Below are 24,376 nucleotides of genomic sequence, written 5' to 3' on the forward strand. Positions count from 1 at the left end.
TTTATAGTGTCTGTACTTACATTTAAGTCTTTAATCCATTTGGAGCTTATTTTTGTGTATGGTGTTAGGAAGTGTTCTAATTTCATTCTTTTACATGTAGCTGTCCAGTTTTCCCAGCACCACTTATTGAAGAGGCTGTCTTTTCTCCGTTGTATGTTCTTGCCTCCTTTGTCGTAAATTGGGTTCCCATATGTGTGTGGGTTTATCTCTGGACATTCTATCCTGTACCATTCAAGTCAGGGAGCCTGATTCCTCCAACTCCGTTTTTCTTTCTCAAGATTGCTTTGGCTATTTGGGGTCTTCTTTGTTTCCATACAAATTGTAAGATTTTTTTGTTCGAATTCTGTGAAGAATGCCATCATTGGTAGTTTGATAGGGATTGCACTGAATCTGTAGATGGGTTTGGGTAGTATAGTCATTTTCACAATATTGATTCTTCCAATCCAAGAACATGGTATATTTCACCATCTGTTTATGTCATCTTTGATTTCTTTCATCAGTGTTTTAGTTTTCTAAGTACAGGTCTTTTGCCTCCTTAGGCAGGTTTATTCCTAGGTATTTTATTCTTTTTGTTGCAGTGGTAAATGGGAGTGTTTCCTTAATTTCTCTTTCTGATTTTTCGTTGTTGGTGTATAGGAATGCCAGAGATTTTTGTGCATTAATTTTGTATCCTGCAGCCTTACAGAATTCATTGATTAGTTCTGGTAGTTTTCTGGTGGCATCTTTAGGATTTTCTGTGTATAGTATCATGTCATCAGCAAACAGTAGTTTTACTTATTCTTTTCCAATTTGTATTCCTTTTATTTCTTCTCTGATTGCTGTGGCTGGGACTTCCAAAACTATGTTGAATAAGAATGGCAAGAGTGGGGCTTCCCTGGTGGCGCAGTGGTTGAGAGTCCGCCTGCCGATGCAGGGGACACGGGTTCGTGCCCCGATCCCGGAGGATCCCACGTGCCGCGGAGCGGCTGGGCCCGCGAGCCATGGCCGCGGAGCCTGTGTGTCCGGAGCCTGTGCTCCGCAACGGGAGAGGCCACAGCAGTGAGAGGCCCGCGTACAGCAAAAAAAAAAAAAAAAAAAAAAAAAAAAAGAATGGCAAGAGTGGACATCCTTGTCCTGTTCCTGATCTTAGTGGAAATGCTTTCAGTTTTTCACCATTGAGTATGATACTTGCTGTGGGTTTGTCATATATGGCCTTTATTATGTTGAGGTAGGTTCCCTCTATGCCCATTTTCTGGATAGTTTTTATCATAAATAGGTGTTGAATTTTGTCAAAAGATTTTTCTGCATCTATTGAGATGATCGTATGGTTTTTATTCCTTAATTTGTTAATGTGGTGTATCACATTGATTGATTTGCGTATATTGAAGAATCCTTGCATCCCTGGGATAAATCCCACTTGATCATGGTGTATGATCCTTTTAATGTGGTCTTGGGTTCTGTTTGCTACTATTTTGTTCAGGATTTTTGCATCTGTGTTCATCACTGATATTGGTCTATAACTTTCTTTTTTTGTGGTATCTTTTTCTGGTTTTGATATCAGGGTAATGGTGGCTTCATAGAATGAATTTGGGAGTGTTTCTCCCTCTGCAATCTTTTGGAAGAGTTTGAGGAGGATGGGTGTTAGCTTTTCTCTAAATGTTTGATAGAATGCGCCTGTGAAGCCATCTGGTCCTGGACTTCTGTTTGCTGGAAGATTTTTAAATTATGGTTTCAATTTCATTGCTTGTGATAGGTCTGTTTATGTTTTCTAATTCTTCCTGGTTCAGTCTTGGAAAATTGTACCTTTCCAAGAATTTGTCCGTTTCTTCATGGTTGTCCATTTTATTGGCATATAGTTGTTTTGTAGTAGTCTCTTAAAATCTTTTGTATTTCTGCAGTGTCAGTTTTGATTTCTCCATTTTCATTTCTAATTTTATTGATTTGTGTCCTCTCCCTTTTTTTCTTGATGAGTCTGGCTAAGGGTTTGTCAATTTTGTTTATCTTCTCAAAGAACCAGCTTTTCGTTTTATTGATCTTTGCTATTGTTTTCTTAATTTCTATTTCATTTATTTCTGCTCTGATCTTTATGATTTCTTTCTTTCTATTGACTTTGGGTTTTTTTTCTTCTTCTTTCTCTAGTTGTTTTAAGTGTGGGGCTAGACTGATTATTTGAGATTTTTCTTGTTTCTTGAGGTGAGATTGTACTGCTATAAACTTCCCTCTTAGAACTGCTTTTGCTGCATGCCGTAGGTTTTGGGTCCGTCGTGTTTTCATCGTCATTTGTTTCTATGTATTTTTTAATTTCTTCTTTGATTTCTTCATTGATCTCTTGGTTATTTAGTAGCACACTGTTTAGTCTCCATGTATTTGTGTTTTTTACAGTTTTTTTTTTCCTGTAATTGATTTCCAGTTTCATAGTGCTGTGGTCAGAAAAGATGCTTGATATGATTTCGGTTTTCTTAAATTTTCCGAGGCTTGATTTGTGACCTAAGATGTGATCTATCCTGGATAATGTTCTGTGTGCACTTGAGAAGAAAGTGTATTCTGCCACTTTTGGGTGGAATGTTCTATAAATATAAATTAGATCTATCTGATCTATTGTGTCATTTAAAGCTGATGTTTCCTTATTTTCTGTTTGGATGATCTGTCCATTGGTGTAAGTGAGGTGTTAAAGTCGCCTACTATTATTGTGTTAACTGTTGATTTCTTCTTTCATGGTTGTTAGCATTTGCCTTATGTATTGGTGCGCTCCTATGTTGGGTGCATAAATATTTATAATTGTTATATCTTCTTCTTGGATTGATCCTTTGATCATTATGTAGTGTCCCTCCTTTTCTCTTGTAACAGTGTTTATTTTAAAGTATTTTATTTGCTACTCCAGCTTTCTTTTGATTTCCACTTGCATGAAATATCTTTTTCCATCCCTTCACTTGCAGTCTGTAAATGTCCCTAGGTCTGAAGTGGGTCTCTTGTAGACAGCATATATATGGGTCTTGTTTTTGTATCCATTCAGCCAGTCTGTCTGTGTCTTTTGGTTGGGGCATTTAATCCATTTTCATTCAAGGTTATTATCCATATGTATGTTCCTATTACCATTTTCTTAATTGTTTTGGGTTTGTTTTTGTGGGTCTTTTTCTTCTCTTGTGTTTGCCTCTTAGAGAAGTTTCTTTAGCATTTGCTGTAAAGCTGGTATGGTGGTGCTGAATTTTCTTAGCTTTTGCTTATCTGAAAAGCTTTTGACTTCTCCATCGAATCTGAGTGAGACCCTTGTTGGGTAGAGTAATCTTGGTTGTATGTTTTTCTCTTTCATTACTTTTTAAGTATATTCTGCCACTCTCTTCTGGCCTGCAGAGTTTCCGCCGAGAAATCAGCTGATAACCTTATGGGGATTCCTTTGTATGTTGTTTCTTGTTTTTCCCTTGCTGCTTTTAATATTTTTTCTTTGAACTTAATTTTTGTTAGTTTGATTAATATGCATATTGGTGTGCTTTTCCTAGGGTTCATCCTGTATGGGACTCTCTGTGCTTCCTGGACTTGGGTGACTATTTCCTTTCCCATGTTAGGGAAGTTTTCAACTGTAATCTCTTCAAATATTTTCTTAGACCCTTTCTTTTTCTCTTCTTCTTCTGGGACCCCTATAATTCGAATGTTGGTGCATTTAATGTTGTCCCCGAGGTCTCTGAGACTGTCCACACTTTTTTTCATTCTTTTTTCTTTATTCTGCTCCTTGGCAGTTATTTCCACCATTTTGTCTTCCAGCTCACTTATTCGTTCTTCTGCCTCAGTTTCTGTTACTGATTCCTTCTAGTGTATTTTTCATTTCAGTTATTGTGTTGTTCATCTCTGTTTGTTTGTTCTTTAGTTCTTCTAGATCTTTGTTAACATTTCTTGTATTTTTTCAATCCATGCCTCCATTCTGTTTCCGAGATTCTGGATCATCTTTACTATAATTACTCTGAATTCTTTTTCAGGTAAATTGCCTATTTACTCTTCATTTATTTGGACTTCTAGGTTTTTACCTTACTCCTTCATCTGTGAGAATTTTTTGCCGTCTCTCTTTTTTTTTTTTTTTTTTTTAAATTAGTGGGAGCCTGTTTCTGTCTTACTGGTTGTTTGGCCTGAGGCTTCCAACACTGGAGTTGTAGGCTCTTGGGTAGAGCTGGGTTTTGGTGGGTAGAACAGGGTCTTAGTGCTGAGATGAGGAATTCCGTGAGACGTCACTCCAATGAATATTCCCTGCAGTCTGAGGTTCTCTGTTAGTCCAGTGGTTCGGACTCAGAGCTCCGACATGCAGGAGCTTCAGCCCGACCCTGGGTTCATGAACCAAGATCCCGCTAGCTGCCTGGGGTGGCAAAAAAACAAACAAACAAAAATAACAAAGTAAAAAATAAAATTAGACTAGGAAACTAACAGATATGTTAGGAAGAATATAAAAATAAAAATATAGATGAATCAACAACCGGAAGGTACATAAGTACCATAATAGTATAAAAGAGGAGGAGGGAAAAGGAAAAAGGGGGGGGGCGGAAGTCCTTGGTGGTGGAGGGCGGGGCCTAAGCAAGGGTGATGTTTGGGTGGTAGGCGGGGCTAATGGGCCCTGGGGGCTGTGGGGGGTGGGGCTTAGGCTCAGGGAACAGAAGGGGTCCAGGCGTGCCCCCCACCCCTGGTCTTAGAGGGCAGGGGACCTCACCTAGGAGCTTAGCAGGCTCCCCGTGCCCGAGTGGGAGGGGCAATCATCCTCTGCTCTTCTCCCGCTCTTCCTGGAGAGTCCCTCCTGCCTGCCTCTCCTGATCCCCCCAGCCTCCCTCCTGTGCCCCCAAGGACCTACGTGGCCTGGAGGGGGCTCTGGAGAGCAGGGGACCAGCCTGGGAGCTCAGCAGGCTCCCCGGCCCCAGTGGACCAGGCGATCGCCGTCTGCTCCTCTCCCGCTCTTCCCGAGAGTCCCTCCTGCCTGCCTCTCCTGATCTCCCTGGCCTCAGGGGTGCCGATCCTGTCTGGCCTCCACTTCTCCTCCCCCACTCAGCCCCCCGACATCCTACCGGTTCACTTTGGGGTTCCTCCTGTCTCCTTGGGTGTCACAGTCCCCCACCAGCACCCGACAGGTGCCCTAGTTGTGGGGAGACGCTAACTCCGCATCTTTCCGCACTGCCATCTTGACTCCGCCTCCGAATTTATTTGTATATTCATATTCACCCTTGCACCCACCACCCAGACCCAGATGGGGGTGATTTTTCCAGCACCCCACCAGTCCTCTCCTGTCCTCTCCCTGTTGATGACCCTGCATCAAGGTAACTAATTATGACATTGATCATCATAGATTAGTTTTGCCTGTTCTTGTCTTTCATATAGAAGAAATAAATATAGTATATGCTCTTTTGTGTCTTTTTTTTTTTTTTTTTTTTGCTTTAAACAGCACAAATTTATTCTCTTACAGTTCTGGAGATCAGAAGTCCTCTATGTCTTTTTTCCCACTCAGCATTATACCTGAGATTCATGCATGTTGTTGTGTGTTGCATTTGATTGTTCCTTTTTATTGGTGGGTGATATTCCACTGTGTGAAAATACCACAGTTTATCCAATCTACTCGTGATGGACATTTGGGTTGTTTCTGCTGTTTGGCTATTATGAATAATAAACTTTCTTGAACAGGTATTTGGTGGACATCAGCCCACATTTTCGCTGGGTGTGTGCCCAGAAGTGGTTTTACTGGATCACAGGTTATGTGTATGTTGAGCTTTGATAGCTCTACAGTCATCCAGATTTTCAACCTGCTTATTTTGATTTACACACACCATCTGCATGCACACCAGTTCTCTGGTGCTCCAGATCCTCACCACTGATTGGTAGGGTCAGTCTTTTAAATTTTAGCTGTTCTTGTTCATGTGTAACCTCATTGTGTTCTAATCGGCTTTTCCCAGATAACTAATGATGTTGCCCAGTAAAAAACAAAGAAAATATTTTAATAGACCCCTCACAAAAGTGTATATCCAAACAATAAGAAATGAAAGGTGTGCAGCGTCATTAGTTATCTGTTTTGCAGCTTTATTGAGATAATTGACATAGAACATTGTATAAGTTTAAGGTGTACATTGTGTTTATTTGATACATTTGTATTTTGCAAAATGATTATCACCTTAGCTAAGACGACCATCACATCACTTAATTACTGTTGCTTTTTTGTGGTGAAAACACTTAAGATCTACTCTCTTAGCAACTTTCAAACATATAATACAGTGCTGTTAACTATAATCATCATGCTGTGCACTAGGTCCCCAGAACATGCTCATCTTCTAACTGCAAGCTTGTACACTTTGACCAACATCTCCCCATTTTGCCTGCCTCTCAGCCCCTGGTAACCACCATTCTCTCTCTGTTTCTACAGGTATGTCTTTTTTAGATTCCACATATAAGTGATATCATATAGTATTTGTCTTTCTCTGACTTATTTCACTTAGCCTAATGCCCTCAGGGTCCATCCATGTTGTTGCAAGTGGCAGGATTTTCTTCTTTCTCATGGAATTATATTCCATTGTGTATGTATATATCACATCTTCTGTGTCTGTTCGTCTGTAGATGTATGCTTAGGTTGTTTCCTCATCTTGGCTATTGTGAATAATGCTGTAAAAATATGGAGTGCAGATATCTCTTTGAGATCCTTTTTTCATTTCCTTTGGATATGTACTCAGAAGTGGGATTGCTGAATGATATGGTAGTTCTATTTTTTATTTTTTGAGGAATCTCCACGCTGCTTCCACAGTGACTGCACCAATTTACATCCCCATCAACAGTGCACAAGGGTGCACTTTTTTCTTTGTCTCCTTGTCGTTGCCTACACTAATCTCTTGTCTTTTTGCGAACAGCCATTCTAAAGTATGTGAGATGATATCTCGTTGTGGTTCTGGTTTGCATTTCCCTGATGGTTAGTGATGGTTGAGCACCTTTTCATGTAGCTTTTGGCCATTTGTATGTCATCTTTGGAAAAGTATCTTACTCGGTTCCTATGCCTATTTTGAAATCAGATTTTTTTTATTGAGTTGTATGAATTCTTTATACATTTTGATATTAATCCCTTATCAAATAGATGATTTACAAATATTTGCTCCCATTCTGTAGGTTGGCTTTTCATACTGTTGATTGTTTCTTTGGCTGTGCAGAATCATTTTAGTTTGATATAGCCCCACTTGTATTTTTGTTTCTGTTGCTCATGCTTTTGGTGTCAGATCCAAAAAATTGTTGCCAAGACCAGTGTCAAGGAGCTTTTCTCCTATGTTTTCTTCCAGGAGTTTCTCAGTTTCAGGTCCTATGTTTAAGTCTTGAATCTTTTGAGTTAATTTTTGTGAGTGATTTACGATAGGGGTCCAGATTTATTTTTCTGCATGTGGCTATCTAGTTTTCTCAGCACCATTTATTTAAGAGGCTGCCTTTCCGCATTGAATATTCTTGGCTCTCTTCTCAAAGATTAGTTGACCACATATGCAGCAGTTTATTTATGGGCTCTCTATTTTCCATTGGTCTGTGTGTCTATTTTTATGCTGTTTTGATTACTATATACTATTTTGATTACTATGGCTTTGTAGTATAATTTGAAATCTGGAAGTATTCAATATGATACCTCCAGCTTTGTCCTTTTGGCTTAGGATTGCTTTGGCTATTGGGGTCTTTGTGATTCCATACGAATTTTAGAATTGCTTTTACTATTTCTGTGAAAAACGCCATTGGAATTTTGATAGGGATTGCATTGAATCTATAGATGGCTTTGGGTAATGTGGACATTTTAACAATATTCTCCTGATCCACAAATACAAGATACCTCTCCATTTTTGTGTCTTCTTCAATTTCTTTCATCAAAGTCTTATAGTTTAGTGTTCAGTTCTTTCATTTCCTTGGTTAAATTCCTAACCATCTTATGTTTTTGATGCTATTGTAAATGGGATTGCTTTCTTTATTATGTTTCAGATATTTTGTTGTTTAGTGCGTAGGAAAGCAACTGATTTCTGTATGTTAATGTTATATCCTGAAACTTTACTGAATTTATTGATTAGATCTTACAGTTTTTGGTTGAGTCTAGGATTCTATATAAGATCATATAATCTGCAAATAAAGATAATTTACTTCCTCCTCTCTGATTTGGATACCTTTTAATATCTTTTTCTTGCTTGATTGCTCTGGCTAGGATTTTCAGTACTATGTTGAATAGTGGTAAGAGTGGGCACCCTTGTCTTGTTCCTGATCTTAGAGGAAAAGTTTTCAGCCTTTCACCAATTGAGTATGTTAGCTGTGGGCTTGTTATATATAGCCATTATTATGTTGAGGTATGTTCCTTCAACACCCAATTAGTTGAGGGTTTTTTATCATGAAAAGATTTTGAATTTTGTCAAATGCTTTTTCTGCATCTATTGAGACGACCATATCATTTTTATCCTTCATTCTGTTAATATGTGTGTATCACATTTATTGATTTGTGTATGTTGAACCATTCTTGCATCCCAGGGGTAAATCCCACTTGATCATGGTATATGATGCTCTTAATGTATTGTTGAATTTGATGTGCTGATATTTTGTTGAGGATTTTTGCACCTGTATTCATCAGGGATATTGATGTGTAGTTTTCTTGTAGTTTCCTTGTCTGGCTTTGGTACTGGGGTAATGCTAACCTGGGAAAATGAGTTTGGGACTGTTCCCTCTTCCTTAATTTCTGGAAGAGTTTGAGAAGGATTGGCGTTAATTTTTTAAACGTTTGGTAGAATTCACCTGTAAAACCATTTTAGTTACCTGTTTTAATCTATAGTTTTTGAGATAATTTTGTGTGTGTATATTAGGTACTTGTAAGTATTTGAATGGGAGTGGATATTATAGAATATTTGAAGTTATGTCATACAATTTTAAGTTATGGAAGTGTAACTAATTACTAGTATTCTGTTTTAATCAGGTAACAGGACTTAAATAATTTCTCTCTTCTGGGTTTTACCACGCAGTGTGTGGTGTAGTAAAGTTAGCAATTACTGTGTGAACTTCCCCCCACACCCCCTTCACAGATATTTATGGGCTATCTACTTTATCCCAGGTACACGCATACCTTGGCGATACTGTGGGTTCATTTCCACACAACCACAATAAAGTGAATATTGTAGTAAATTGAGTCATGATTTTTTGTTTCCCAGTGCTTATAAAAGTTGTTTACACTATACTGTAGTGTATTAAGTGTGCAATAGCATTATGTCTGAAAAAAGCAATGCACATACCTTAATTAAAAATACTTAATCGCGGGCCTCCCTGGTGGCGCAGTGGTTGGGAGTCCGCCTGCCGATGCAGGGGATACGGGTTCGTGCCCCGGTCTGGGAGGATCCCATATGCCGCGGAGCGGCTGGGCCCGTGAGCCATGGCCGCTGGGCCTGCGCATCCGGAGCCTGTGCTCCGCAACGGGAGAGGCCACAACAGTGAGAGGCCCGCATACCGCAAAAAGAAAAAAAAAAATAAAAATACTTAATCGCTAAAAAATGCCAAAACAGCTACAATAGGGACATCAAATATCACTGATCACAGATCACCATAACAAATATAATAATTAAGAAGTCTGAAATACTGTGAGAATTACTGAAATGTGAGACAGAGACACCAAGTGGGCAAATGCTGTTAGAAAAATGGCACCGATAGACTTGCTTCACACAGGACTGCCACAAACCTTCAATTTGTAAGAAGTGCAGTATCTGTGAAGTACAGTAAAATGAGGTGTGTCTGTACCGTACTTCTCTTGGGATTGTCCTGAGTAAAATGAGATGCAGCCCCTGTCCTCAAGGAGCTTAGTGTCCAGGGCAGTGCTGTCCATCAGAACTCTGTAATAGGGCAGTTCCTGTTCTGAGCCGTCCAGTAGGGTGACCATGGGTCACATGTGGCTTTGATCACTTGTGATGTGGATGGTGCATCTAAAGATCTCAAGTATTATTTGATTTTAATTACTTTAAAGGCGCACTGTCTTGCAGCCACTGTGTTAGACCACACAAGTCTAGTGGGAGAGATGGGCAATTTAATAATTGATAAAATAAGTGAAATGAATTTTTTCACAAATAAATGAAAAAGTGCAACTTTGCTAAGTGCTGGGTGGGAGAGGTACATGATGCTATGACTGTATCACAGGGAGTGGGGGAAGGCTTGTCTTTGGAGGTGATGATGGAGGTAAAATTTACAGAGTGAGTGGGACCTTAGAGGATGAAAGAGGGAGGGGTGGGGAAATTAGTTTTTCATGCATGTGTAAAAACTGTGGCAGAAAGCAAGTTCCAGGAACTTAGTTGTTGAAATGTGTGTATATGTGTGTGTGTGTGTATGTGTGTATGTGTGTATGTGTGTGTGTGTGTGAGAGAGAGAGAGAGAGAGAGAGAGAGAGAGAGAGAGAGAGATTCTAACAGTTATTCCTTAAGAGAGTTTGCCCTGTAAGTATCAACAACGAATTTGTTGGAGAGGAAAGGTTTTGGGGGATGATGCTGGCTTGAACTTTTTCTTTAGATAATTCCTAAAATTAGTGTTCTGACTTGAAACTCTCAGCTCTGTGATTCCTGTGATTTGGCTGACTCTTTAATGAAGAAATAATGACTTTCCCAGTCTTTTAGAGATGTGCAGTGCTAGAGGACAGCTGTGAAGAGGGCTCAGACATTCAGACTGTACTTTGAATTTCTTGTTTCTAAAAGAACAAGCATGTGTCATTACTTGGCCTGGGACCATCGCTCTCCCTTTGTTATCTTGTGGAAAAAGCATCCTATTTCCAGTTTCAAACTGGCAGTGCTCTGGTTTTGTTTTCCTGATTTTATCCTAAAGTAACATATGCTAATTGAGCTATTCCTGTGGCTTTCTTTGGAGAATTGATGTTCATTTATCTGTGTCTCCCTTTAAGTAGAGGTGGAATACTACATGTAAACAAGGTATAAAAGATGTGTAAGACCCAGAGTGGAGACGCGAGAGCAGCATGTATCAGTGCTGCTGGCACCTTTCCTGTTGATCAGTGATCAGTCTTTCCCAAGGCTGGGGGCGGGCAGGGGGCAGGGCCAGGGCTTTTGTCTCCATGTCCAGTGCTCCTGTAAGCAAACCTGTTCTGGACAGACAAAGGGAGCACATCTGGGATTTGAACACATGTCCTCACGTCTCTTCTGTTAAAAAATTTTTTATTGAAGTATAGTTGACTGACAATGTTGTTAATTTCTGCTGTACAGCAAGGTGATTCAGTTATACGTACATATACATATATCTATATATATATATATCTATCTTCTTTTTCATGTTCCTTTCCATCATGGTTTATCACAGGATATTGATTATAGTTCCCTGTGCTCTACAGTATGTCCTCAAGTATCTTAATCCTTCACTTCCTTTGAAGATTTCCAAAGAAAAGAAGGTGCCACTTTTGGGCTCCCATTTCAGGGCTCTGTCGCTAGGGCTCCCTGAGATCCTTCGGCCAAGTGTCACCTGCTTCGGTTTCACTTGTTTCCTTTTTTCTTAACCATCTTTAGAGGGGGAGAAACTCGGTAATGTCCTGAAGCTAAGAGGACCGTCAGATGGTTTAAAAGTCCACTGTAGTTGTCTTCCTGTGTGGCCAGTGACTCAAATGGTGTCACTTTTCAGCAAAGGTGATCATCAGCAACAGGCTCCCAAACAAGATCTCGTTGGAAACTGGCTCCTGTAGCACGTTGAACACCTTGTCTGCTGTGAAAAAGTATGTATTTCACACTTAGCCTTGGAGGTGACAGCTGGACGTTACTGTGAGAAAGTGTGCCTTGTACGCACAGCGTTGTGGAACGAGGCCTTTGTTTCTTCTCTTGCCTGGGACACCAGAAGGAGATCCTACTCTCAGATTTTAGGGCAGCAACTTGAAAACACTGTGTCTGTGTAATGCTGCCTCATTCATAGCATAGGCTTCATGGCAGAATTTCATGCTTCTTTATGACTGAGTCATATTCCATTGTGTATATGCACCACATCTTCTTTGTCCATTTGTCTGGTGATGGGCACTTGGGTTGCTTCCATGTCTTGGCTGTGGTGAGTCGTGCTGCTTAAGAACATCAGGGTGCATGTATCTTTTTGAATTAGTGTTTTCGTGTCTTCTGGATATATACCCAGGAGGGTGGCATTGCTGGATCATATGGTAGCTATATTTTTAGGTTTTTGAGGAACTTTGTACTGTTTTCCATAGTGATTGCACCAATTTACCCTCCCACCAGCAGTGTATGAGGGTTCCTTTTCTTGTTGAATTCCTTTAGTGAGGATGTGTTGGTGGTAAGTTTGCTCAGCTGTTGTTCTGCAATGTCTTTATGTCATCAGTTATTTCTAAGAATGGGAAGTTCTGTGTACATAACTCTAGATTAGCAGGTAACTTTTCTTCAATGCTTTGAAGGTGAATCCTACTGTCCAATGGCTTCCGTTGCTGTTGAAGTTAGCTGTTGGTGTAATTATTGTTCCTTTGGATACAATCTCCATTTTTCTTCCCCCCCCAAGTGTTTATATCCTTTAATTTAAAAAAAATTGATACAATTCACATACCATAAATTCATCCATTTAAAGTGTACAATTCAGTAACTTTTAGTATATTCAGAGTTGTGCAATCAACCAAAATCAAAACATTTTTATCATCCCCAAAAGAAACCCCAAACCCATTAGGGGCCCTTCACCATTCTCCCCTCCCCTGATAACTAGAAACCTACTTTCTGTCTCTATGGATTTACCTATTCTGAACATTTCATATAAATGGAATCATACAATCTGTGGCCTTTTGTGTCTGGCTTCTTCCGCTTGGCATGATGTTTCAGGGGTCATTGATGTTGCAGCCTGTGCCAGCCCCTCATTCCTTTTTGAGGATGAGTAATATTCTGTTGTATGGACAGACTGTTTCTGTTCATCAGTTCGTCAGTTGACGGATCTTTGAATTGTTTCCATTCTGGCTGCTGTGATTAATGCTCTTATGAGCATCTGTGTACACGTTTTTGTGTGGACATGTCCCTGTATGGTTTTTTTTTAGAATTTTATTTATTTTTTTATACAGCAGGTTCTTATTAGTTATCTATTTTATACATATTAGTGTATATATATCAATCCCCTGTATGTTTTCAAAAAGATCTTATTCTTATTTTTCAGTAGTCTGCAGGTTTACTGTGTCATTTCTAGGTTTGTGTTTCCTTTTGTTGGTCCCATTGAGCTTTTTTGTGCTTTTTGAATTTGAGGATTCACATTTTTCCATTATGAAAAATGTTCAGTTGTCTCTCTTCAGATACCAACTTTCCCCAGTTTACTCTCACCTGCTTCCCTAACTCCCGTTCACCTGTGTAGCCTCTCACTCTTCCATGGCCTCTGATGTTCTTTCACATTTGTCATCTTTCTCCATGTGCCACATTCTAGATCATTTCCACTCCTCTTTTTTCCAATTCACTAACTTTTTCTTTTTGCCTAATTTTCTGTTTGGCTCTTTAAAGAGTGTTTAAATTACCCAATTTGTTTTTCACTTCAAGAGGTGATATTTTGGGAGTTCCCTGGCGGTCCAGTGGTTAGCACTCAGCTCTTTCACTGCCATGGCCTGGGTTCAGTCGCTGGTCGGGGAACTAAGGTCCCCCAAGCCGTGTGATGCTGCCAAAGAAAACAAAAAACAACCAAAAAACTCCCAAAGAGGTGATATTTGTTCTTAAATTGCCTGCTCAGTTTTTGACAGGCTCATCTTCCTTATTTATTCCTTTGAATTCCTTTTTATTGTTTGCAAGCATATTAACAACTCATTAATAACTTTCTTGGAAAATCAAATATACACTTAGCATATGACCCAGCCAACTTATTCCTGGATGTTGGACCAGGAGAACTGACAGCATATGTCCATACAATGACTTCTACACAGATGTTCAGAGCAGCTTTATTTGTAATAACCAGAAACAACCTAAGTGTTCATCAGTAGGTGAGTGGAAAAACAAATTGTGTTATATCCACTCACTGGAATACTGTTGAGCCATAGAAAGGAGTGAACTATTGATGTGCACAGAACTCAGGATGATTCCGAGATAAGTGTGCTGAGTGAAAGAAGCCTGACAGAGAAGAGTAGATTAATGTACAATATGTATAATGTATAATGTGTTAACTTCTGGGAAACGCACCCTCATGTCTGGTGCCAGCAGTGGGCATCTGGCCAGGAGGGTGGCGGTGAGGATGTGCGAGGATGCACGGGGAACCTGGCAGTAGGTGGATATGTTCACCGTCTCAATTGTGTTGCTTGTTTTAGGAATGTCAGAACTCCTCCAGTTGTACAGTTGAAACATCTGCAGGTTATGATATGCTAATTGTGTCTCTGTAACGATGTTAAAATGAGAAGCCCTGGTACTGGTTGAGGGTGCCTGGAATGAGAATGCGCGGAGGAGGAAGAGGCTGCAGACATCCCGGGAGGCCGTTCGTGGGGCGAGAGCAGTGAGGCACCGATTGGGCCCCGCAGGAGGGGCGCTGCTCCCCCGACTTGAGCAGGAGGGAAGGCCAGGGTGATGGAGGGAGGGCTGTTTCCGTTTGAATGGTATATGAAGGCCACTGTTTCTACATGAATTATTTTTTCTTCCTAAGCATATCCCAAAGTTTCTGAATGAATAAACACACCACTTCTCTATGGAAATTGAGGATGAGTATTGTCTAATTTCTGAGCCAAATGCTTCTACTTCTTTGGTTTTCTTGAGGATATGTTATGATAACCAGATGGGCTCTTTGGCACCCACGGACTTTATGAATAATTTAGAAAGCATCTTCAAAATATATTCTACCTGGAACCATACCCTGACAAACTCCCACTGGGAGATGGTTGTCTCCTTTGGCCTTTGTAAATGTATTTTATTCCAGTTTGGTTTATTTCATATACCTGTCACCAGTGAGAAAAGTGTGTATTCAGCCTTCAGCATTTGTGTCTCTTTTGAAAGTGCACAAAAATGGACACATTTCTGGAGTGGCCGCCTCACCGGAGACGGATGCCAAGCCATTGTGAGGGGCCTTGTGTTAGTTTTGTGGGATGGTGCACTGCAGAGCAGCCTGGCTGGGGAGGTTTCATGAGCTCACGTCAGGGCTGAAGCATGTCGTTTGTGCCAGTTTTGCTGGGTCATCACAAATCCGACAGTCCTGACTTCTAGTTCTGGCTGTGCCTCTGATGAGCTACTAAGTTACTTACCTTCTCGGGAGCTCAGCTTCCTCACCTCTAGAACTGATAAAATCATGCCCGCCTGGCAGGGCGTGAGGAGCAGCTACATGACGTGTCCTAAGTGCCCAGTGCTGTGCTGAGCCTGCCGTGAACACGCAGCCTCCAGCCCTTCTTAGTTGCAGTATTTTTATTGCGACTGTGCTTTTTCTTCCCACCACACACATCCCACTTTCAGCTGTCATTTCTACCAGTTGTCACTGTGGCTGTGATAAAGCTGACTTCGAGAGACACGTACTATTTTAGCATATAAAATTGTATTTCTGAATTGCCCACAGAGATGCTCTTAATAGAAAAATTGAGCACTATAAACAGCAACTGTGAAATTCTCTCTAAAAGCTCACTTTGATTCATGACGATCTACCAGGCTCGTCCCATTCTTAAATACCCTCTGTCCTCCTAAATCCACTCAGCTCTGCGGTCTTCCTACGAGGCTGCCTTCGTCTGTTTGTAACTTTTTTGGTCTTGTCTTCCTATTACTTGTCATCCCAATCTGTTCTCTGTTCTATTTGTGGTAGCCTGTGTTGGCAGGAAAATTGGCCGAAATGGTTGAACAGAATTTGCTGCCCTCCACCCGCCCAGCTGGGAGCGGCGCCTTCCTTGCTCGCTCCATTGGCTCCGTCCAGCCTCTCGCCACCCTGTGCGGCGGCCTCCTCCTCTGCAGCCCTGTCCTTATGTGGCTGCAGTGCTCCTCTTCCGGCCTTCCCGAGGCTGGCTTCTCCCTCCCATCCCTCTGTCTCCCATGGGGACAGAGCTGCTGATCTTCGGTCCCCATTTATAATGTATGCATAGCTTGTCTTTTTCATTCTCAATTGGATTAGGGGCCGGAATCCTTTAATCTATAAAGAAGCCGGAGAGTAGCTGTTTTAGTATATTTTTTTTCCCTGAGCTTGAAGATTACAGGTTTCTGAGGTTTCTTTGAGGCTTTGAAGTCGTTGTCAGAAAAGGAGGCAAATTTCAGATGTAATTTTTAGCCTTTTTGGCTGAGTGCCCACATCCTACCTCCCTCCAGTTCCAAGACACTGCAGATTTGTACTTTTCACTGATTCCCGGGAGCTGGTCCCCATTTTAGAGTCAAGAAAACTGAGGTCACAGGGTTGTGTGACTCACTCACCCTTGCAGTGTGGTGGGAGGATGGCTGCAGGAAGGCCCAAACCTGTATCTTGAGAACATAACGATTCAAAGGAAGATCCACCCCACCTGCTCCGCCCTTTATAGATCAAATCTCAGAAAGACTCAACGAGACCCTTCTGGGGTCTCATGTTCGTCCTGTGGATCAACCACTGTTGATGGGACGTTTCCATCTCTCACCACGGCTGGATTAGAGCCACCCCTGGTCCCGCCAGAACAGCCTGGGGTGGGGCCGGAGCTGTTCCACAAGGAAGGAGGAGAGACCAAGCCGCTGCTCAGGACATTTACAGCCCGGAGCCTCTGGACCGCTGCAGAGAGGAGGCCTTGAGCACTGTTACAGGTGTCAAACAGGATCGGTACTTGCAAGGCAGGAAAGGACCTCAGGCCTTTGGGACCTATAGCAGCACTTGCGTACTATGCTAATGACGGAGACTTTCTCGAGGGAAGAGTGAAGTGCGCTGTGCGCCAGGCTGTGCGTGGGGGAGCGAGAGGTGGCATGTAAAATCTGTCGGGCGCCTGCCTTCACTCAGCAGGGGTGACCTTGGGGCTCACGGGCTTCACGTGACCTAGTTTCTAGCTGAAGAGCGTGGAGTTTGTGTTTTGCAAATGTCTGTGTTCATAATACTAGTTCCCGCACAGCAGGTTCTGGGGTGTAGTGGAGAGGTTTTACAGATTATGCCCAGGAGGCTGGGAGAATGAGAAAAGGGAGAGAAAAACCCATTCAAATCTCACAGCTTTGGACTGACTTTTGCAAATGGCTCTTTGCACAGAGACACATGATGAAATTTCAGTTAACCACGAATTGAGTTGATTGTTAAATGTGACTTTGGGATGATGGAATTTTCGTTGACCATCGTGTGTAAACTACCAAATTTGACCCTGTGATTTATTCGTTTACTGTGGGTTTATGATGTGCTAGAGCCTGTGCCAGCTCCTGTGGGGGGTGTATGAGAGTGACATTGATAAGAATTCTGCCCTCAGTGAGTTTATAGTCATGTAAGGAATCTGGGACATGCATATAGGTTGCTATAATAACAGTAGCTGTTTTGGCCGCATGTTTGCCAGGTACCAGGTCTTGTGACAAACACTTTCTACGCCCTGACCCGTCTGAGTCCCCACCGCGGCCCTGCCTCGCAGCCTGTCTTCCTGGATACGGGGCCAGCTGTAGTGATTGCGGGTCTCAGTGTAGACGAATTGCCAGGACTCGGAGGAAGGAGTATTTCCAGGCAGGGCGGCTGCGTGGTGAAGAATGGGGGATATTAGGATCCACAAAGGTGGTTGTCAGGTGCACAAAGGTGAGAAGACACAGGACAGAGTAGGGGTGACAGGGAATGTGGCAGGAGAATTGCTTGAATCCGGTTACAGGTACTGACCTGATTCACAGTTGGGCACCGGTCCCTGGGCGGCCGCTTTATTTCCAGTCTATCCTTCACTTAGTGTGTCATCCTTTTGGGTCCCACCCAAAGCCTCTAGGGCTTACCATCCACTCTTTTTAGGGGACACAGAATGTCACTGTTTTCCCACCTGAGTGTGAAAGGCTCTGCTCAGATTCTCAGCCTCTTGGTCAGTTCTTCAGGGAGCTGCAGGCACCTCTGGGGAACTTTAATGCCAGGCCTGTGTCCCTGTATTTCCTTCTGCCGGATCGTGGTCCTGGAGTTCCTCCCTGCCTTGTTAGCCCTCCAGTGCCTTGTCTGCGTTCTCGAGTTGTTCTCAGCGGCTGGGTTGGTCTAATCCAGGAGGAGTCCTGGATTAGACTGACAGGTAAGATCACCAAGTAAGAAAAAGAACAGGTGGCAGTGAGCGCTCTACAGAGGTTTACATATGGTCCTGTGACACAGTAGTGGCCTCCTGAAATTGGAAGAGGGATGGGCTTTTAGACTAAGTTCGAGTGGCACGGTGAAGCCACCGCGTGAACGGAGGCTGAGGGGGCAGCTCGTACGAAGGCTGGAAGGTAAAGGCGGCTTGGTGCTGTCTGAGCACAGGAAGCTGGGGGCGGATGCAGGTGACGCGGTGCTGCGGCTGTGCCTCCTGACAGATGGTAGGCACCTGGCGTTTTTCAGAAGTGGTATGTCCTCAACTTTGACCTGTGACTCAGGTCACAGGTGTGACTGTGTGTGTGACTCTAGGTGTGAGTAGGTGTGACTCTACGTTCACGGGAGATTCACTGGGCGGTTGTAGTTAACACGAGGTAGAGGAGTCTGGAGCATCACTCCAGATATTAGTGATTTTTGCATAAAATCTCCTGCATTAAAACAAAAAATCCGGTTAACTTCTCACTTACAATTCTATTCTCATCTTTCAGACAGCATCAGTGTGAGTGGCTTTCCGCTGTGCAGCCCCTTCCGCCAGGTCGTGAGGCCCCGGGTGGAGAGCAAGCCCGTGAACCCCGCTGAGGGCAGCCGGCCTGGAGACCTGGGTCACGTGAAGGTGAGTCGGCCCCCACGGGGCAGCCCGCCAAGGGGCTTGACGCTCTGGGTTTCTGCCGAGCCTTTCGGAGGCAAAGTTCTGAGTATTTTTCAGAAAGGAAAGGAAGCGTGTATTTGATAACAGATCTGTGTTTGTGGAAAGCTGGGTTCTCGTTATTTCTCCTTCTGGGTGAGGTTCGGGGAGCAGTTACACTGAAGCCTGAGTGCCTCGTGTCGTGGTGGACTCTTCATTTCCTGAAGTTTTGGGAATTTGTGGGTTGAATCTAGGACCGTACTGATGAAAGTAGAACGTCGCCTGCTTTTTTCTTGTTCATTTAAAAAATTTATCTATTGTACCATTATTCTCAGTTCAGATGTTTATCCCGTAAACTTTTCTTAATCCTTAGGCGACTCCTTCCACTGGTTGGTTTATGGGCACCAGGGCAGCCAGAATGAATATACAAGTAACGAGTGAGCGTTGGTGCACAGGTGCCTTGGGCCTGGAGCCTGAGCAGAGATGAGCTGTCTCCTCAGAGCACGAGGGGAGTCGGGGCAGAGCTCTCGGTGGTCAGCGACTTGTCAGCACCTGGAAAGCTTGGCTGGGATGCGCCTGCCTGGGGAGCGTGTGTAGAGCGAGGGGACGAGAGGTCTCAGCAGCTGTGACTGGGGAGCAGGCAGCAAAGTCGCCAAGAATGACTTCAGTAGGCATGTGTTCGGGCCCAGCCTTTGGGGGCACTGCTCACGTTCTTGGCGTTTAACAGGGTCACTGACTGATTAGACCCATCAGAAGAGCTTGGCCAAACTGGCTGTGAGTCAGTGGGACAACAGATTGTGAGCCATCGGGGCTGCGCTTGACGAAAACAAGATGATGGTGGAAGGACCTGGACACCGTCTGCCATGAGGCCGTGGTGGAGGGAACGCGCCCACCTGGGTGGAGAGAGGTCGCGTCGGTGGGCTGAAGTGCTGAGGAGCTGGGTTTTGGGGGGAGAGTCTTCTCCGTTTAGGGCCCTGCGGGAAAGAGGAAGGTGGCGTAAGGTGGGAGTCTCCGTCACTCAGACACAGAAGCTTGATGGCTGTGCATCAGGGCTGTAGTGTTGGCCAAGGGCCCCGGGATGTGGAAGAAGAGTCCCACCAGCGGGACTGAAGGCATAGATGTTCCGCAAGCATAGATGCTGTGGGGGTGACTGTTGGCAGGGAGCCACGGGGGAGAAGCTGGGGAAGGGGCTTCCTCCCAGGCCCCGGATGTCACTTCCCTGCCATCTCAGGTGTTCCTCCTCCCGGGTCAGGCCCCTCAGCAGCGTTACCTTTGCCTCAGCAGTTGGCCTTGTGGCCTCCCCCTCTCCGTCTGCTGTTGATGGCAGCTGTGGCACGATCTTCTTTTTATTTATGTATTTAATTTATTTATTTTTGGCTGCGTTGGGTCTTCGTTGCTGCACACGGGTTTTCTCTAGTTGTGGCGAGCGGGGGCTACTCTTTGTTGCGGTGCGTGGGCTTCTCACTGCGGTGGCTTCTCTTGTTGCAGAGCACGGGCTCTAGGCATGTGGGCTTAGTAGTTGCAGCACGCGGGCTCAGTAGTTGTGGCTCACGGGCTCTGGAGCGCAGGCTCAGTAGTTGTGGCGCACGGGCTTAGTTGCTCCGCGGCATGTGGGATCTTCCTAGACCAGGGCTCGAACCCATGTCCCGTGCATTGACAGGTGGATTCTTTACCACTGTGCCACCAGGGAAGCCCAGGATTCTCTCTTATCCGCATCCACGCACACCAGTCTCCTTTTAGAGCTGTCAGGAATGCTGTCGGGTGGACGTGCTGACCTCGTGGGAGCCTTTGTGCTGAGAGGGAGTCGCCCAGTTTGTCTGAGGTCTGTTGGCGAGGGGTGCAGCGAGTCCAAACCTGTGAAATGTCGCAGCTCTCCCGGGTCGTCCAGACGCGTCCCCGTGGTTCAGTTGAACTTGTGAGGTTCGGCACAGGAGTGGCGTCTGTGAGTGGCTCCTGTGCTTCTGGTGCTGTCACGTGGGAGCCTCCTGGCACTGCTGAGCCTGTTACATCAGCCGTCTCCCCAGAGCAGGAACGGCTTTAATTGGGAACGTGCTAAACCTGTAAACCTCGCTGAGGAATGGCGTAGTCATGGAAACAAGTAATTCAGTGAAAGTGGCTTCTGGGGAGCCCCTCAAGAAGTGGGAAAAGATAACATGTGTTTCTTCGGATTTCCCAGAAAGATTCCTCCCCCCGTTTGGTTCGCGGCATGTCTGTCCGCATTTATTCCCGGCGTTTCTGCACACCCTGAAGAATCTTCTAGGATTGAAAACAGATTGTGTGAAGTGGGTGCACATTAGACATAATATTCCTGTAAGTTAGACTCTGCAGTATGGCCTGTCTGACCCTCAGTTTCTCCATCCGTCAAATGGAGTAATCATGCTCCTTTCATGGGGTTGTTGGGAGGCTTAAATAATAGAAGAGCTGGGCAGGGAGGAGAAACAAAGCTGATCAAATCAAGAACTGGTAATGGACTGGGACTTGATTCCTGTATTTTGAGAGAGAAATGAGACTTGGTGAATGAGCCCCGCTGGCTGTTACGGGGGAGCAGCCCCGGTTAGGCTGGGCACTGGGTGGCCGACCTGGAGTCTCTCGACCATTTTCTTGGCGCTGCTGAGCCAGCTCCCCAGTGACAGCAAGGCTCGGCCCTGCCTTCTGAGTTAATACCGTGTGCACGAAATGTGGCCGCGTGCCTGGAACGTGGCAGGGCTGCACTGAGAGCCTGCCCGGTAGGGGCTTAGCTTGGGGACCGCTTGTCCTGGGCTGGGGCTGCAGAAATGGGGACGCATGGACAGACGGGAGGCCTCTCGCCTGTTGGCTGTGCCGTGTCCCGCTCGAGGCTCCCTGCAGCTTTGCCTGATGGAGCCATCCAATTTACAGCCTCCAGGGCCAGACTACCCAGAAAGATGGGAGCTGCATGGGGCCCTGTCCTACTCGGGCCTGGAGCGTAAAGCACTCAGAGAGGCTGGAGGGCCTGCCCCACAGCCAGAGCTAAATCCGGCCGAGGCCCCCTCCTGTCCGGCTGCTAAATACACCCCAGTTTCCCTCCATCGACAGCAGTGCTCTGCAAACGCGTCACAACCGCTGGTAGCCTGCCGAGAAGCACCTGGAAATCCCAACAAAACCAAAGGTCACCGGGAGGCGGGGCAGCCGGGCCTGCCCTTGGGCTCTGTGCACATGTGGTTCTGGGGAGCTTGCTGGTACGTGCCCACCCTTGTCAACAACACCCTGTCTTTAAAAACATCAGGGAACAGGCCAACAGCCTCGGCCATCAGGGTAACAGCTCCATCCATGGGCACCTCCCGTGGGAACCAGTGTCATGCCGGCCGCTTCCCGGATGGTGAGGGTTTGAGCTGAGGCTGTAGGTGCTCCTGCCCCTGCATGTCCTGCCGTCTCCCTGCTGCTCTGACACCTACACAGTCCATCCAGGGGCCTCAGCCACTCACTTAAAACCCCCGAGCCCCAGTTTGATCACCTGCAAGTTGGGGAGAAAGTCCTTTCTCACAGGTTGTTAGTGAAGATCTATTGAAATAATACTTGGGCAGGTGTTTTATTAAAAACAATACACAAGTTGGGGAGGAGGAACAGAACTGGGGGTTGCCTGAACGGATGAGTTGAAGGGTGTGGTGAAGGCGTCCCCTGGTTACAGAGCAGGCAGAGGCCAGGCCTCGTCTCGTCAGGTGGTGTTGCCCACCCAGCCTGGACCCTGCCTGCCTGTCCTAGATGCGCTACATGGCTGCCTGCATCCTGTCCTGTGGCCGTGCTGGGGTTGTCTTCCCTCTCCTGTGTGCCTGTTGTGTCAAAATAATAGATGATGACTGTGTCCACTAATACATGCACATATGACAAAACTCAGAGGAATCTTCAAAATCAAGTAGTCAATCTTAAATCCAACAAGGCTTTGCTAAGTAGATGTTCAGATTGTCTGTGAGTAGAAAGATTTACTTCTTCCTTTCCGAGCAGGCTAACTTATTCCTTTCCCTGCTTTCTTGTACTAGTCTTGTTCATGATTGTAGAGGTAAACCATTCAGTCTTTCATCATTAAGTGTGATGGTAGCTGTAGAGTTTTTATACCTGCCCTGTATCATATTAAGGAAGTTCCCTACAACCATTAAAAAAAAAAGTTATAGCAAATAAGCCAGCGAAGGTGGTAGAAGTTGAAGCATAAATAATATTCAGTTAGTCCAAAAGAAAGGAGTAAAGGGAGGACAAAGGAAACAAAGGAAAATGGGGCAGATAGAAGACATAGCAAGATGGTGGGTGATAAACTTAACCGTATCAGTAATCAGATCGAAAGTAAGTAGTCCAAATACTCTAATTGCGGGTAGAGAATGTCAGATTGGATAAAAAAAGCAAGACCCAACTCTAGCTACCTCCAAGTAATGAATTTTAAATATAAAGACAAAAATAGATTGAACCTAGGGGCTTCCCTGATGGCGCAGTGGTTGAGAGTCCACCTGCCGATGCAGGGGACACGGGTTCGTGCCCCGATCCGGGAAGATCCCACATGCCATGGAGTGGCTGGGCCCGTGAGCCATGGCCACTGAGCCTGCGCATCTGGAGCCTGTGCTCCGCAATGGGAGAGGCTGCAACAGTGAGAGGCCTGTGTACTGCAAAAAAAAAAAAAAAAAAAAAAGGTTGAAACTAAATGGATGGAGGAAGGTATACCATGCTTACACTAATGAAAAATCTGGAGTGGCCTTATGGAGAACAGAGAAAAGTAAACTTCAGAGAAAAGAATATTACCAAAGATAAAAAGGTCTTTTCATATAGTAAAGGGCTCAATTCCTCAAGAAAATGTAAGCCATAAATATTTATGTACCTAATAAGAGCTTCAAGATGCATGAAGCAAAAACTGATAGAATGGCAAGAAGACATAAATTGAGAGAGTTCCATATCCTTCAGTAATTGTTGGAAAAAGTAGACAGAAATGAGCAGAGATAGTATTGTTCAGATCTTCTCTGTCAATCAATTTGACGTAATCAACATTTATAGAACAGTTAGGTACAGAGTGCATGTTCTTTTCAGGGGCGCATAGAACAATTACCAAAGTAGACCATATTGGGGCTATGATGGTTAGATTTTGTGTGTCAATGGGGCTAGGCTGCGGTGCCCAGTTGTTTGGTCAAACACGAGTTTAGATGTTGCTGTAAAGTGATTTTGGAGATGCGATTAACACTTACCACCAGTTAAGTTAAAGAGATTATTCTTCATAATATGGGTAGGCCTCATCCAACCAGCTGAAGGCCTTTGAGCAGAAATTGAGAATTTTGGGGGGAGAAATTTCCAAAATCCCTTTCTCCAAAAATGGAGAAGGAATTCTGCCTCAAGGCTGTGACATAGCTCCTGACTGAGTTTCCAGCCCATCAGCCTGCCCTACGAATCTCAAACTTGCCAGCCACCACAATAAATCTCTTTGTACATGTGTACACACAAATATTGCCAACACACGTGCCCTGTTGGCTTGTGGTTCTGTTTCTCTGGAGAGCCCTGATACAGAGGGCCACAAAACAAATTTCAAATTTAAAAGGATTCTCATTTTATAAAGTATATTCTGACAGTAATAAAATTAAATTAGAAACCAATAACAAAAATCTTTGAAAAACCCTCAGACATTTGGAAACAAAATGACACTTATAA

The 24,376-nt window shown here is 44.2% G+C and overlaps 1 protein-coding gene across 2 annotated transcripts in view; it reads left to right on the forward strand.

Moving 5' to 3' along the window:
• TRAPPC9 (trafficking protein particle complex subunit 9) overlaps window positions 1-24,376 on the forward strand; it is a 509,314-nt gene that overhangs the window by 159,404 nt on the left and 325,534 nt on the right. For both annotated transcript variants that reach the window (XM_082601297.1, XM_082601296.1), the window contains one exon: window positions 18,603-18,727. In XM_082601297.1, coding sequence (XP_082457423.1) covers window positions 18,603-18,727 — 125 coding nt within the window. The remainder of the gene's footprint in view (window positions 1-18,602; window positions 18,728-24,376) is intronic.

Source organism: Mesoplodon mirus (genome assembly GCF_964341445.2).
Source record: "Mesoplodon mirus genome assembly, chromosome: 16".
Taxonomy (NCBI): Eukaryota; Metazoa; Chordata; class Mammalia; order Artiodactyla; family Ziphiidae; genus Mesoplodon; species Mesoplodon mirus.